At 42.4% G+C, this 12,448-nt stretch overlaps 1 protein-coding gene across 1 annotated transcript in view; it reads left to right on the plus strand.

Annotated features, from left to right (window-relative positions):
* The first annotated feature begins 4,034 nt into the window (after positions 1-4,034).
* Positions 4,035-12,448, plus strand: part of RPAP1 (RNA polymerase II associated protein 1) — a 91,723-nt gene continuing 83,309 nt past the window's right edge. Inside the window, exons 1-2 of the mRNA XM_040332584.1 lie at positions 4,035-4,139; positions 10,661-10,868. Of these exons, the coding sequence (XP_040188518.1) occupies positions 10,682-10,868 (187 nt within the window). The 5' untranslated portion in view covers positions 4,035-4,139; positions 10,661-10,681. The remainder of the gene's footprint in view (positions 4,140-10,660; positions 10,869-12,448) is intronic.

The raw sequence follows: 12,448 nt of genomic DNA on the forward strand, positions 1-12,448 counted from the left end.
GCAAAGAGGGCAGTGCATGCTATTAATTCTGCAGGGTGCCCAAACTTTTGCAGACGCCATTTTTTAGTTTTCTGTAATTTTGAAGGTGTAAATGATGGAAATAAAATCTAACTTTTTTTGACATATTATAAGAATGTCTAATCTATAATTTGATGCCTTTTGGAGATTTTTCCATCTTTCCTTGGCTTTGTTATGCACATTAATACAAATTTTTACCTGGGGTGCCCAAACTTTCGATCCCCACTGTATATATACGTGATTCTGCAGTTCCGGTCAGTGCGCGTGAGTGTGCGCCACCGGCGGCTCACTCCCGCTGTGGTTCTACACAGCAGGAGCCAATCCAACGGTCCCATGGACTCGATGTCCACTGGCACTCACTGATCGTCCTGTACACAGGCAGAATGGCAGTCTGCCTATGTAAACAAGGCAGGTTACTGTTCTGTCAGTAAGGAAGGCATTGATTGCGTGTTCCTGCAAAGCAGGGCCGTGGATCTATGCCTTCCCCTAGTAAAAGCACCTCCCACACTACACTACACAAATACTGGCTAAGCACATTTAACCCTTTGATCACCCCTTCCCTGCCAGTGTCATTAGTACAGTGGCAGTGCATTTTTTTTTAGCACTGATCACCATAGTTGCTAACATTGAATTTTTTTTTAATCAGGACACTTTTTTGCATGTAATAAGGGGGCGTGGCATTTGTGTGTAGGCGGGGCATTCCTAATAGAAAAATGTGGCGCACGAAGAATGGGCATGGTTTATGTGGGGTAGTGGGCGTGGCTTACATGGGTGTGGATTGGCATGGGTGTGGTTAGAGTATGAGATAGATGAGGGATGGAGGGAGAAAGAAAGAGAGAGAGAGAGAAAGCGAGAAAGAGAGAAAGTGAGAAATAGAAAGAAAGAGCAAAAAAAAAAAGGTAGAGAAAGAGATAAAGAAAAAGGGAGGGAGGGAAGGAGAGAGAAGGAAGGAAAGAAAAAGGGATGGAGGGAAAGCAGGCCCAGATCCTACACTACAATAAAAATATGTGTATTCCAGTAAGTTTAAAAAATCAGCAGATGAAGATACTCCAAACACCTGGTTGTTGGCGCTTCAATCATCCCGGCACCATGGTTGTTATGGTGTCAGGATGATTGAAGTGCATTATTTCTATTATTACATTGTAATATAGAATGAAATTATTCAACTCACCATAATGCTAAATCTGTGGAAGCCCAGAGCGTGTCACCTGCCACCAGATACCATCAGGTGTACCCAGCAGAGTCTCTCCTTACATCAGGCATTCCCAGCGGAGCCCCTCCTTACATCAAGCATTCCCAGCGGAGCCCCTCTTTACATCAAGCATTCCCAGTGGAGCCCCCCTTTACATCAGGCATTCCCAGCGGAGCCCCTCCTTACATCAAGCATTCCCAGCGGAGTCCCTCCTTACATCAAGCATTCCCAGCGGAGTACCTCCTTACATCAAGCATTCCCAGCGGAGTCCCTCTTTACATCAGGCATTCCCAGCGGAGCCCCTCCTTACATCAGGCATTCCCAGCGGAGCCCCTCCTTACATCAAGCATTTCCAGCGGAGTCCCTCTTTACATCAGGCATTCCCAGCGGAGCCCCTCCTTACATCAGGCATTCCCAGCGGAGCCCCCCTTTACATCAGGCATTCCCAGCGGAGCCCCACCTTACATAAGGCATTGTCAGCTGAGTCCCCCCTTACATCAAGCATTCCCAGCGGAGCCCCCCTTTACATCAGGCATTCCCAGCGGAGCCCCTTCTTACATCAAGCATTCCCAGCGGAGCCCCTTCTTACATCAGGCATTCCCAGCGGAGACCCTCCTTACATCAGGCATTCCCAGAGGAGTCCCTCTTTACATCAGACATTCCCAGCGGAGCCCCTCCTTACATCAGGCATTCCCAGCGGAGCCCCTCCTTACATCAGGCATTCCCAGCGGAGCCCCCCTTTACATCAGGCATTCCCAGCGGAGCCCCTCCTTACATCAGGCATTGTCAGCTGAGTCCCCCCTTACATAAGGCATTGCCAGCGAAGTCCCCCCTTACATCAGGCATTGCCAGCAGAGTCCTCCTTTACATCAGGCATTGCCAGCGGAGCCCCTCCTTACATCAGGCATTCCCAGCGGAGCCCCTCCTTACATCAGGCATTCCCAGCGGAGCCCCCCTTTACATCAGGCATTCCCAGCGGAGCCCCTCCTTACATCAGGCATTGTCAGCTGAGTCCCCCCTTACATAAGGCATTGCCAGAGGAGCCCCTCCTTACATCCGGCATTCCCAGCGAAGCCCCACCTTACATCAGGCATTCCCAGTGGAGCCCCACCTTACATCAGGCATTGTCAGCTGAGTCCCCCCTTACATAAGGCATTGCCAGCGAAGCCCCTCCTTACATCAGGCATTCCCAGCGAAGCCCCTCCTTACATCAGGCATTCCCAGCGAAGCCCCACCTTACATCAGGCATTGCCAGCGGAGTCCCCCCTTACATCAGGCATTGACAGAGTAGTCCCCCCTTACAGACTCCTCCCTTACATCGGGCATTGGCAGCGGAGTCCCCCCCTTACATCAGGCATTGCCAGCGGAGTCCCCCCTTACATCAGGCATTGCCAGTTGACTCCTCCCTTACATCAGGCATTGGCAGCGGAGTCCCCCCTTACATCAGGCATTGCCAGCGGAGTCCCCCCTTATATCAGGCATTGCCAGCAGAGTCCTCCTTTACATCAGGCATTGCCAGCGGAGTCTTTCCTTACATCAGGCATTGCCAGCAGAGTCCTCCTTTACATCAAACATTGACAGCAGAGTCCTCCCTTACACCAGGCATCCCCCAATGAAGCCCCTCCTTTTCTTACATCAGGCTTTGCCAGCAGTGGAGACTCTCTCCGCCGCCATTACTAAACAGAATGGGACAAAATAGGTGGGGTGGCTGCCAATAGCAATTGAGCTGCTGCACCACCCACTCCCCGCCCCTTCCCACATCAGGTCACAGACAGACCGCAGTGGGGCAGGAAAGTGGGCGGTGCCACAGCTCAAATTCTATTGGCAGTCACCCGGCCATTACTAAACAGTAATTGTTGTGGTCTTCAGGAAAATGGCAGCATTTCCCCGGAAAGGCAAAATCCGGGAAAAAGGGTCTAAATCCCGGGAATGTCCTGGGAAATCCGGAACAGTTGGTAAGTATGGATCACTGTATTAGTGTCACTGGTCCCCAAAAAAGTGTCAGTTAGCAGTCCTGCTATAAGTAGCTAATTTCTGCCATTACAAATAGAAAATAAATAAATAAATATACATTTCATAAATATATTCCGTAGTTTGTAGACAATGTAACTATTGCACATACCAATCAATATACACTTATTTACCAAAAATATGTAGCAGAATACATATTGGCCTAAATTGATGAATAAATTAGATTTTTTACGTTTGTTTAATGGATATGTTTTATTGCAGAAAGTAAGTATTTTCTTACTTTCTGCAATAAAACATATCCATTAAACAAACGTAAATAATCAAATTTCTTCATCAATTTAGGCCGATATGTATTCTGCTACGTATTTTTGGTAAATAAAATCCCAACAAGTGTATATTGATTTTTTTTCAACACTGTCCATCATTTTATAGTGCAAAAAATAAAAAAAGCACAAGATGAAATACCAACAAAAGAAAGCTCTATTTGTGGGAAAAAAAGGACGAAAAATGTATTCGGGAACAGCATTGTATGGCCGCACAATTGTCAGGTAAAGTAACGCAGTGCCTTATTGCCAAAAAATGGCCTGGTCAGGAAGGGGGGGGGGTAAATCTTCTGGGGGGGGGGTGAAGTGGTTAAATTATAAAAATCTGACTTAAAAAAGTTCCTCTCAAAAGCAAGCTTTTAATAAAGTGACACCCCTCTATATTTAATTGTAATTCTCTGTAATCACCATTTTCTACCAGAAGCCTAACAAGATAAAGCACGGACCACACATATTATATTCCATCCGTCTATAGTGCGCGCCTAAATCCCCTAACGTCCACTGTCTGTCAGGCATGCGCAGTCTACCTCAATCTCTGACAGACGGAAGTGGCTTGCGTTCCACCGAGAGGAAGTGAGGTCGGATACAATGTCAAGCCGGAAGTGTGGCGCATGTGGAGTCGCTGTGTGGGATTGGTGAGTGGAGTTGTGTAGTCTGAGTGAAGCTGAATAAGGGACAAGTAACAGATCTCTGAACGATTTCATAATTAGAACGAATATGTGAAAAACTAGGAGTGTGTCTGTGAGCCGGAGAGAGAATGTATAGGGCTGGGTTCAGTATACAGTTGTATTATGATAGTCAGTGTGTGTGAGAGGATTTACTGTCTGGGATTGTTATTTTGTTCAGTTTCACAAAACGCAGGTCTATGTGTCCCTCCTCTGTGTCCCTCCTCTGTGTACCCCACAATTTACCTCACTCATTAACATAGCGTTGCTGCTGCTGCAGTGACAGCGGGGGAGGGGAGGGAGGACAATGTTCTTACATTATTATACATCTAAAAGACTATGGTTTAACCACTTGCCCCCTGGAAAGTTTTCCCCTTAATGACCAGGCCATTTTTTTTGCGATATGGCACTGCGTCACTGTACCCAAATAAAATTGTATGTAATTTTTTCCCCACAAATAGAGCTTTCTTTATATGGTAGTGGATCATCCCTGCGCTTTTTATATTTTGCGCTTTAAAAAAAAAAAAAAAAAGGCTGACAGCTTGGAAAAAAAACATTTTTTTTTTTTTTACTTTCCGAGTGATTTTTATTTTTTTTATTTTTTACATTTTCTAAAAAAAATTGAAAAAAAAAAATCTTCATCAGTTTAAGCCAATGTGTATTCTGCTGCATATTTTTGGTAAAAAAAATCCCAATAAGCGTATATGGATTTTGCGCAAAATTTATAGCGTCTACGAACTTGTATTTTTAGTTATTTTTTTACTAGTAATTGCGGCAATTGGCAACTTATAGCAGGATTGCGGCGGCCATTCTGACACTTTTTTGGGGACCAGTGACACTAATACAGTGGTCAGTGCTAAAAATATGCATTGTCACTGTACTAATGACACTGTCTGGGAAGGAGTTAACATCGGGGGCGATTGAAGGGTTAGGTGTGTGCCTAGCCAGTGTTTATGTGTACTGTGTGAGGTGCTTGTACTAGGGGCAGAGGTGGAATTTAAAGCGGCGTTCCACCCACTTTTCAATCTGCACATCATTCACTTCTGAACTGACCATAAAAACCGCATTGGGCGTTTTTATTTTTCCTCTTTTCTCACCTTGTTTCCAAGGCTTTCTTTATCTCTTGCTGTTTCCTCCTATCATGGCGATGTACGTAATTTTCTGCGGTGCACTGGCTCCTGGGGGATGTGTGTCGTCATTCCCAGGAGTCGGTGGGTGTCGCCGCCTCTCAGCATCACGAGATAACGGAATTGGAAAACCGTTGTGATGGCAACCAGAAACGTTTCCTGTGCTGCGCCGTGTGTTTCAAGCAGGGCTGTGGAGTCGGAGTCGTAGTCGGGGGAAATTTTGGGTACCTGGAGTCGGCAAACAATGCACCGACTCCGACTCCTACTAAATTTAGATTGGAATTAAAAAAAAACAAGTTTAAATGTCCCAATTGACACAAAGTTATAATTAATGACTTCTCTACTGTAAGAATAAAGACCGATGCATGCAGTGCCTCACGTAACCGCAAAACGAACACGTTAAGTGACCGTGAAGAAGCATGCTTTTCATGTGCTTCACTATATGGCACGCAACGCACAATTAGGAGCTGCAATACTTATACTTTCCATAGTGTTGTGTTCTGCTTTTACAGGGAACGCAGCGTCCATGTGTAACCTAGCCTCTCACCGATTAAGGGATTAAATAAATATGTTTTTTGCAGGACTAGAGAGTGAGACACTTGTATAAGTGAAGGGAATGGAGGGCCAATAGTTCAAGACTGAAGCTGTAAACCATTGGAAAAAACTGCTGTCATTCAGCTAAGGCTATAAAAACTTGTAAACTCCGATTTTTGGCTTAAACTTTTAACATGACTATGGGATTCTCCTAGGAAAATCATGTTTTAGAATAAAAAACTTTGTTTTCATTGTGTTTGTCTTTTGCTTAAACTGTGCAATACAGTAGACTGTTGGCTTCCCAGCCAGTAGTCCTGTGGTAGGTTGCATTTCTTTCCCTCAAGGAATGTATAAAATACATTCGCATATTAATACAGATGAGTCAGAGTCGGAAGTACATAAAACTGAGGAGTCGGAACATTTATCTACCGACTCCACAGCCCTGGTTTCAAGTGCATTTGTGAGATCGGGAGGTGTATGCTGGGTAGCCAGCAGCACCTTATCCCGGAAAATAATCCTAGTGGGCTTCACATGCCCACAAAAAAGATGGAAGTGCTCATGAAAGAAAACACGAAGGTTAATTAAAAGGGAAATACAGCGGCGGTTCTACGGAAAATATCGTTTAGACAATGACATTAATAACTGCAGAGCAGGTGCCTTTGAATTTTATATATAAAATGTGTGTGTGATCCGACACTTCCAAGTAGGAGGATTGCATGCATTTGCTACTGACTGGGTGCCGGATACTCGATGTCTTCCAACACCCGACGTTTGTCAGGCAGAAACACAGAACTGCGATCTGCCTATGTAAACAAGGCAGATCACCGTTCTGACAGGAGGGAAGGGATGGAGTTTGTTAAAGTGGAGTTCCACATATATATATATATATATATATATATATATATATATATATATATATATATATATATATATATATATATATATATATATATATACACACGTACATTCCAGAGCACAGGTGCCACCCTGTAGCAGTAAAACTGCTATAGGGCGTCCTGATGCGGTTAAATATGTGTCATGGCACAAAACTAATGTGTAAAAATAAAACCATATAAAAAGATAGTAACATCTTATGTCTAGTATAAGCCTTATAGTAGAGGAAAACTCTAATTGACTTTGAGCTCGAGCACTTAATATCAAAAAACACTTCCCATGTTTTATTTAAAGGCTTACTTTTAAGGGAAAATAATAAATGCACATGATTTTCCTGAAAAATTGTGTATTTATTTTTCATACAGGAGCCTGCAGAGCATTGCACCCACGATCAGTGAATGGGGGGGATCATGCAGACAAGCCCTCCAGCTTTCTGCTCATGCCTCTGTGCGGACTGTCAGTAAGAAACCTGAAGGACTTGTGAATGAACTACGAGTGTGCGGATTAGCGTGCTCGCAGCCCATTGATAACTACGGATCATTCTGCCGCAGAAGGGACTTGTAGTTTACTCATTCACAGATTTCTGCAGAGACCTGCACAGTCGTGCCGATTTTAAATGTGGCATGGAGGGAGGAACCCCTGCCCACTGTCACAGGGATGGGAGTGCTGGTAAATGTTACATGTTACACCCTAAATATGGGTATAACATGTTCCAAAGGTGGACTTGGCCTTAAATAAAATACTGTTTTCACCTTTTATTTCTTTAACCTACTTTGTCGGATCTCAGTGCTGCTAATCTCTTGCAGCTTCTTTGCAGCCACAGCCTCTCTACATGCACAACAATGGTGGCTGCATGGCATTTTTTCAGGGCAGGTATCCTGATGGTGACAACAGTGGACTGTGCCTATGTACCATGTGCTGAAATGGCCAATTTTTTTGTTGTTGTTTCAGATAGTTTGTGGAAAGAGTACAGCCCCTGTCAGGTATTTACAGCTATCGGGCACTCCATTAGAGAGGCTTACCCCCACTTCTTGTCCTGCTGACAGGAAGCAATGGTAAATATACCACAGCAGTTTTGGCTGGATACACAGGCGGTACAGTTGGGTCTGTCCTGTCCGTTTTTCAAGCGGACCCGTTTGGACCCTTCATTGTCCTTTATGGAGTGGAAACTTGTGTCCATTTACACCCGACTACCTCCGATCTAGCAAAAACAAATGGAAGGGGATCTGTTCCCTTTGGATCGGATCGAAGAGCAGTCAGATGTAAACAGACAGCCGGTTTATTCACATCCAAGTGTTTTGATGTATTGATTATACCTGCCCTTGGGTGGCAATCAACACCCTAATTAACGATTGTGCCACATCCTAACATGATTTGATTAGAAATTTATGGAGAAAAAATTGACTTTATAGGCACTAATTAAAAAGGTGAAAATGTATTTAATATTACACAAATTGATACAAAAATTACATTTGATGCATCCTAAATGGATACACAAGAAAATACTATAAACAAAAGGAAAGCATTGTTTCAAGAACTTCGTGGATACTCGCCAAAGAGATACTCCTTCTTCATTCCTGGCGTGGGCATCTTCATTACGTATTTCCCCTCAACAAGCGAAAATGACTATTATTGAGTATCGATCTTTGGCCTAACACGTAGTCCTTTTGTTTATAGTATTTTCTTGTGTATCCATTTAGGATGCATCAAATTGGGGCCGAATCAACTAATCGATTAATCGATTATGGAATTAATCGATTATAATTTTCATAATCGATTAATCGGCCAGTAACATAACAGGGTTAAAACAACTAAAATTAGCCCTTTATAGTACAAAAAAAGCAAATCGCTACTGTAAATATTACTTTCACTGTCCCACAGTAAAAATAATGAACCCCTTACAGTATCGATTATTTGCCCTTTTTGTACTTATTTGTTTTTTTAACCCCCATTATGTTACTAAACATCTCAGGCCGGGTTCACACCTCTGTTTTTTGGTTCTTTTTGCAGAAACACACTACAGTTCATTCACATGTTTTCCTATGGGACACGTTCACATCCATGATTTATTTTCAGCTGCTGCGTATTTGGAAAGGGCAAGGAGTTTTTAACGCAAAACGGTGCTATTTTTTTTTTTTTTTGGTTCAATATACTTCAATGGAGAAGCTGCAGAAAAGCATTTAATGTGTTTTGTAATCTGCCCAACAACAAATTGACCCACAAAAATGTAAAAATGCTAATTTTTTTTTTTTAAGGCTATTATCCGATTAATCAAAACAATAATCGGCCAACTAATCGATTATGAAAATAATCGTTAGTTGCAGCCCTACATCAAATGTAATTTTTGTATCAATTTGTGTAATATTTAAATAATTTTTCACCTTTTTTTAATTAGTGCCTATAAAGTCCAAGTGCCCATAGAGCAGAGTAAACTGTTTCCGTGTCCGCTCTGCATAAGCGCAGTGGACATGGATGGGTCCTGCCTACTGAGCCCAGCAGGGCATCAGCGGACAGATTCCCCGCTGAGAAAAAACAGATGCGGCCTGTGTGAAAGGGGCCTAACTCCTGAAATGGCCCATTTGTCTGATTGCAGTGTTTACATATTTGAAGTATGAATGACTAGAAATAGGCTGGTTTCAAACAGGCTTTGTCCATAGTCCACATTCACCTGCTCAGCAAAACTTCTATTATGGCCCATACACACGATCCGAATATCGTACGACGGATCGTACGACTTTTTTCACTTAATAGTCGCAAGTAAAATGAAATAGGTTATTAAAGTCACGAAAATTCTCGTACGACCGAAAAAAATAATCGGAAGTGATGTCATGTGTTGTAATGTATTTGTATTGTATTTTCGGACGACAACTTTACTGACTAAACGAAAATCGTACGATCTGACATCGTGCGAGGAAAATTTACGTGCATGTCCGATCTAATAATATCGGATGAACTGTCGTGATCGGCTCTCGGAAGTAGTGTACACACGATCCAAAAATCGTACGATCCTTCATCGAACGATCGTTTTCGTCCGATATTTGGATCGTGTGTACGGGCCATTATTGTGTATTTCCTTTATTTCCTAGTGACACAGGATGTGAAGGAAAAAATGGAACTCTCAATAGGGATACGCTACACCAACTGAAAAGGGTTAGATCCTGATTTAGGTTATTATTACTGTCTCCGTCTTCCTGTCCAGATGACAGCTGCCCTTTTCATTACTTTTCCTGCAGCCACAGGGACAGGAAGTGAGGTGAAAAAGCCAAAATGTCTCTTTTTAGTTGTGAATACCTTCAGGGAGGAGTCCCTGAAGGTATTCACAACTAAAAAGAGACATTTTGGCTCAAGTTATATCTTCTGATGCTTTGCAAATAACAACCCAATGTTTATTAAAGTGGATGTAAACCTGATTCATGAAATTCGAGATGGGCACATATATCTGTAGTGTTTTTTTATCTCTCTTCAAAGCACTGAGTCCTGTAGCTGTCTCCTGCCCCATTCTTCTGTTATCAGCCTGACAACTTTTAACAAGCTCTTTGAGATTGGAGATAAAAGTGTGTGTCAGGAAGGTTGCTATAAATAGAGTAGAAGACTGCTAAACTATTCACAGGCAACCTCTGCATGTGTGGGGAGTGGATATGTGCCTTTCCTCCAATCAGCTGTCTCACAGTGTCTAGTAATAATCCCCTCTTGCAGGGGAAACCAGGAAGAGACAATTCCAACAGGACATGCACTTTCTAAACCGTATATTAAGATGAAGACAGCAGATATACACGTAAAACTTATGTAGGGAGATTTGTTTTCCTCCCTGTGTATCTTCTTAAGCTATTCGCTTCACTGGGTATGTGGAGGGTTTACATCCACTTTATCTCTGGATTTTAATGAACTAATTTTTGTAGTTGTGATGATGTTCAGCCCACCTTTGTTTTGTACTAGACATCCTGAAAGAAGATCAAGATGTTGTCGCGGCCTAAGCCGGGCGAGTCCGAAGATGATCTCTTAAGGTTCCAGAGTCAGTTTCTTGCTGCTGGTGGTTCTGCAGCTGCAAAGCTCGTGAAAAAAGCTGATAAGAGGAAAGGATCTGAGAACACAAGCATAGAGGCTAGTGGGGAAACAGAGGAAAGAGATGTCGTGTCTATAGAAGGTATAGATTTGTGTCCTGTAAATTCACAGTGCTTTTTGTTATTTTACTTGTTTGTTCGTTAAATCAGTGGTCATCAACCCCGTTCTTAGGGCCCACTAACAGGCCAGGATTGCAAGATAACTGATATACATCACAGGTGATATCATTTGCTTCTCAGTGACTGGAGTATTCAAGTCTACCCAAGGTAATACATAAAATCTGGCCTGTTAGTGGGCCCTGAGGACAGGATTGATGACCACTGCGTTACAGAAAACCTGTTGTGAGGGAAATATGGCTTCTTTTGCTTACCTTCTTTTGAAAATGCTATTCGCCTAAATGTGTCTAGTTTCAGTACTTTGAGACCCTGACCTGTAACAAGTATACAAATCAGAGAGGTCACACCGAAAATTAAGAAATCCTTATTTGCATACATGTTCTATCAATAACGAGGGAAAAAGTTTAAAGATCTATTTTATGAACTCATCCTGGTAGTTCCAATCACATCCCAAATGAATATTTGGGAGATGCCCCAAGGGGATAGTGTGAGAACTGAACCCAGGATGGCAACAAAGAGTAAATAGGTGCTAAAAAGTATCAGTTTTATTGGTAGAAAAAGTATGCTATATTAAAAACAATCATAACAATAGAAAAGCATGATCATACAGAAATACAGCTGCTTGGTTGTTGCACTATACAAAAATGTTTACAGACAGGTGTCAAAACACAGAAAATTGCAGAAGCAACAGAAAAAACTCTACATGTTTCGCAAAACGATATAACAGGGGAATTACTTCCTATTGTTATATATGTAGATCCTTCTTCAGGGGTTGAGTACAAGCTTGCTGAAATATTTCGATCTCATGCTTTTTGGGAAAGATTGACAGTGCACAAAGTCGATGCGACTGAATGGTGTCCAATCACTGCAAAGTCGCAGAGCGCTCAGCAGTCACTGAAGGGCATGAAGTCAGGTTTATTCTGGAATTTGTCAAGTTTGATACACTTGTGGAAAAGAAAAAGCCTTCTATATCTCCAAGTTGGAGATAAAGGGCTATTGGTTGGCTGGAATGCAGAACCCCCTCGTGTGCAGCAGCAAGTCGGGGCTCACAGGGGCCCAAACAGGCAGAGAGCAGGAACCTTAGTAATGTGTCCTTCACTAGTAAAAATGAAATGGAGGAGAGGACATCAATGGCAGGTTCCACATTTCTGTCTTGACAGGTGTACCTAAAGCTACTCTGCAACTAGCCCAAAAAATGTAAAGTGTGATGCTGTGTTCCTTGCTGCATGCTGTATTTTCACATGCTGGCTGTTATGTCACTACTATGCTTGTAAACGCGGTGCATTCTAGCTCATTATGCCTTTTGCCTTACAGGTAAAACAAAAAAAAAAACTCTCCGCGGGTTTACAACCGCTTTAATTATTAGTGCAAGCTCCACTTCAACCTTTTTTTTTTTTTTGCAAGTATGCATTATAGCTGTTAATTTAATTGAGTTAATAATATTTTTATATTGTTTTGCGTACATTTTCTACTAGATTGTTTGTTTATTTTTAAAATAGTATTTTGTTTTGTAGATAGTAAATATTCCCCCCCCCCCCCCAAAAAA

This window comes from Rana temporaria, chromosome 13 (assembly GCF_905171775.1).
Source record: "Rana temporaria chromosome 13, aRanTem1.1, whole genome shotgun sequence".
Taxonomy (NCBI): domain Eukaryota; kingdom Metazoa; phylum Chordata; class Amphibia; order Anura; family Ranidae; genus Rana; species Rana temporaria.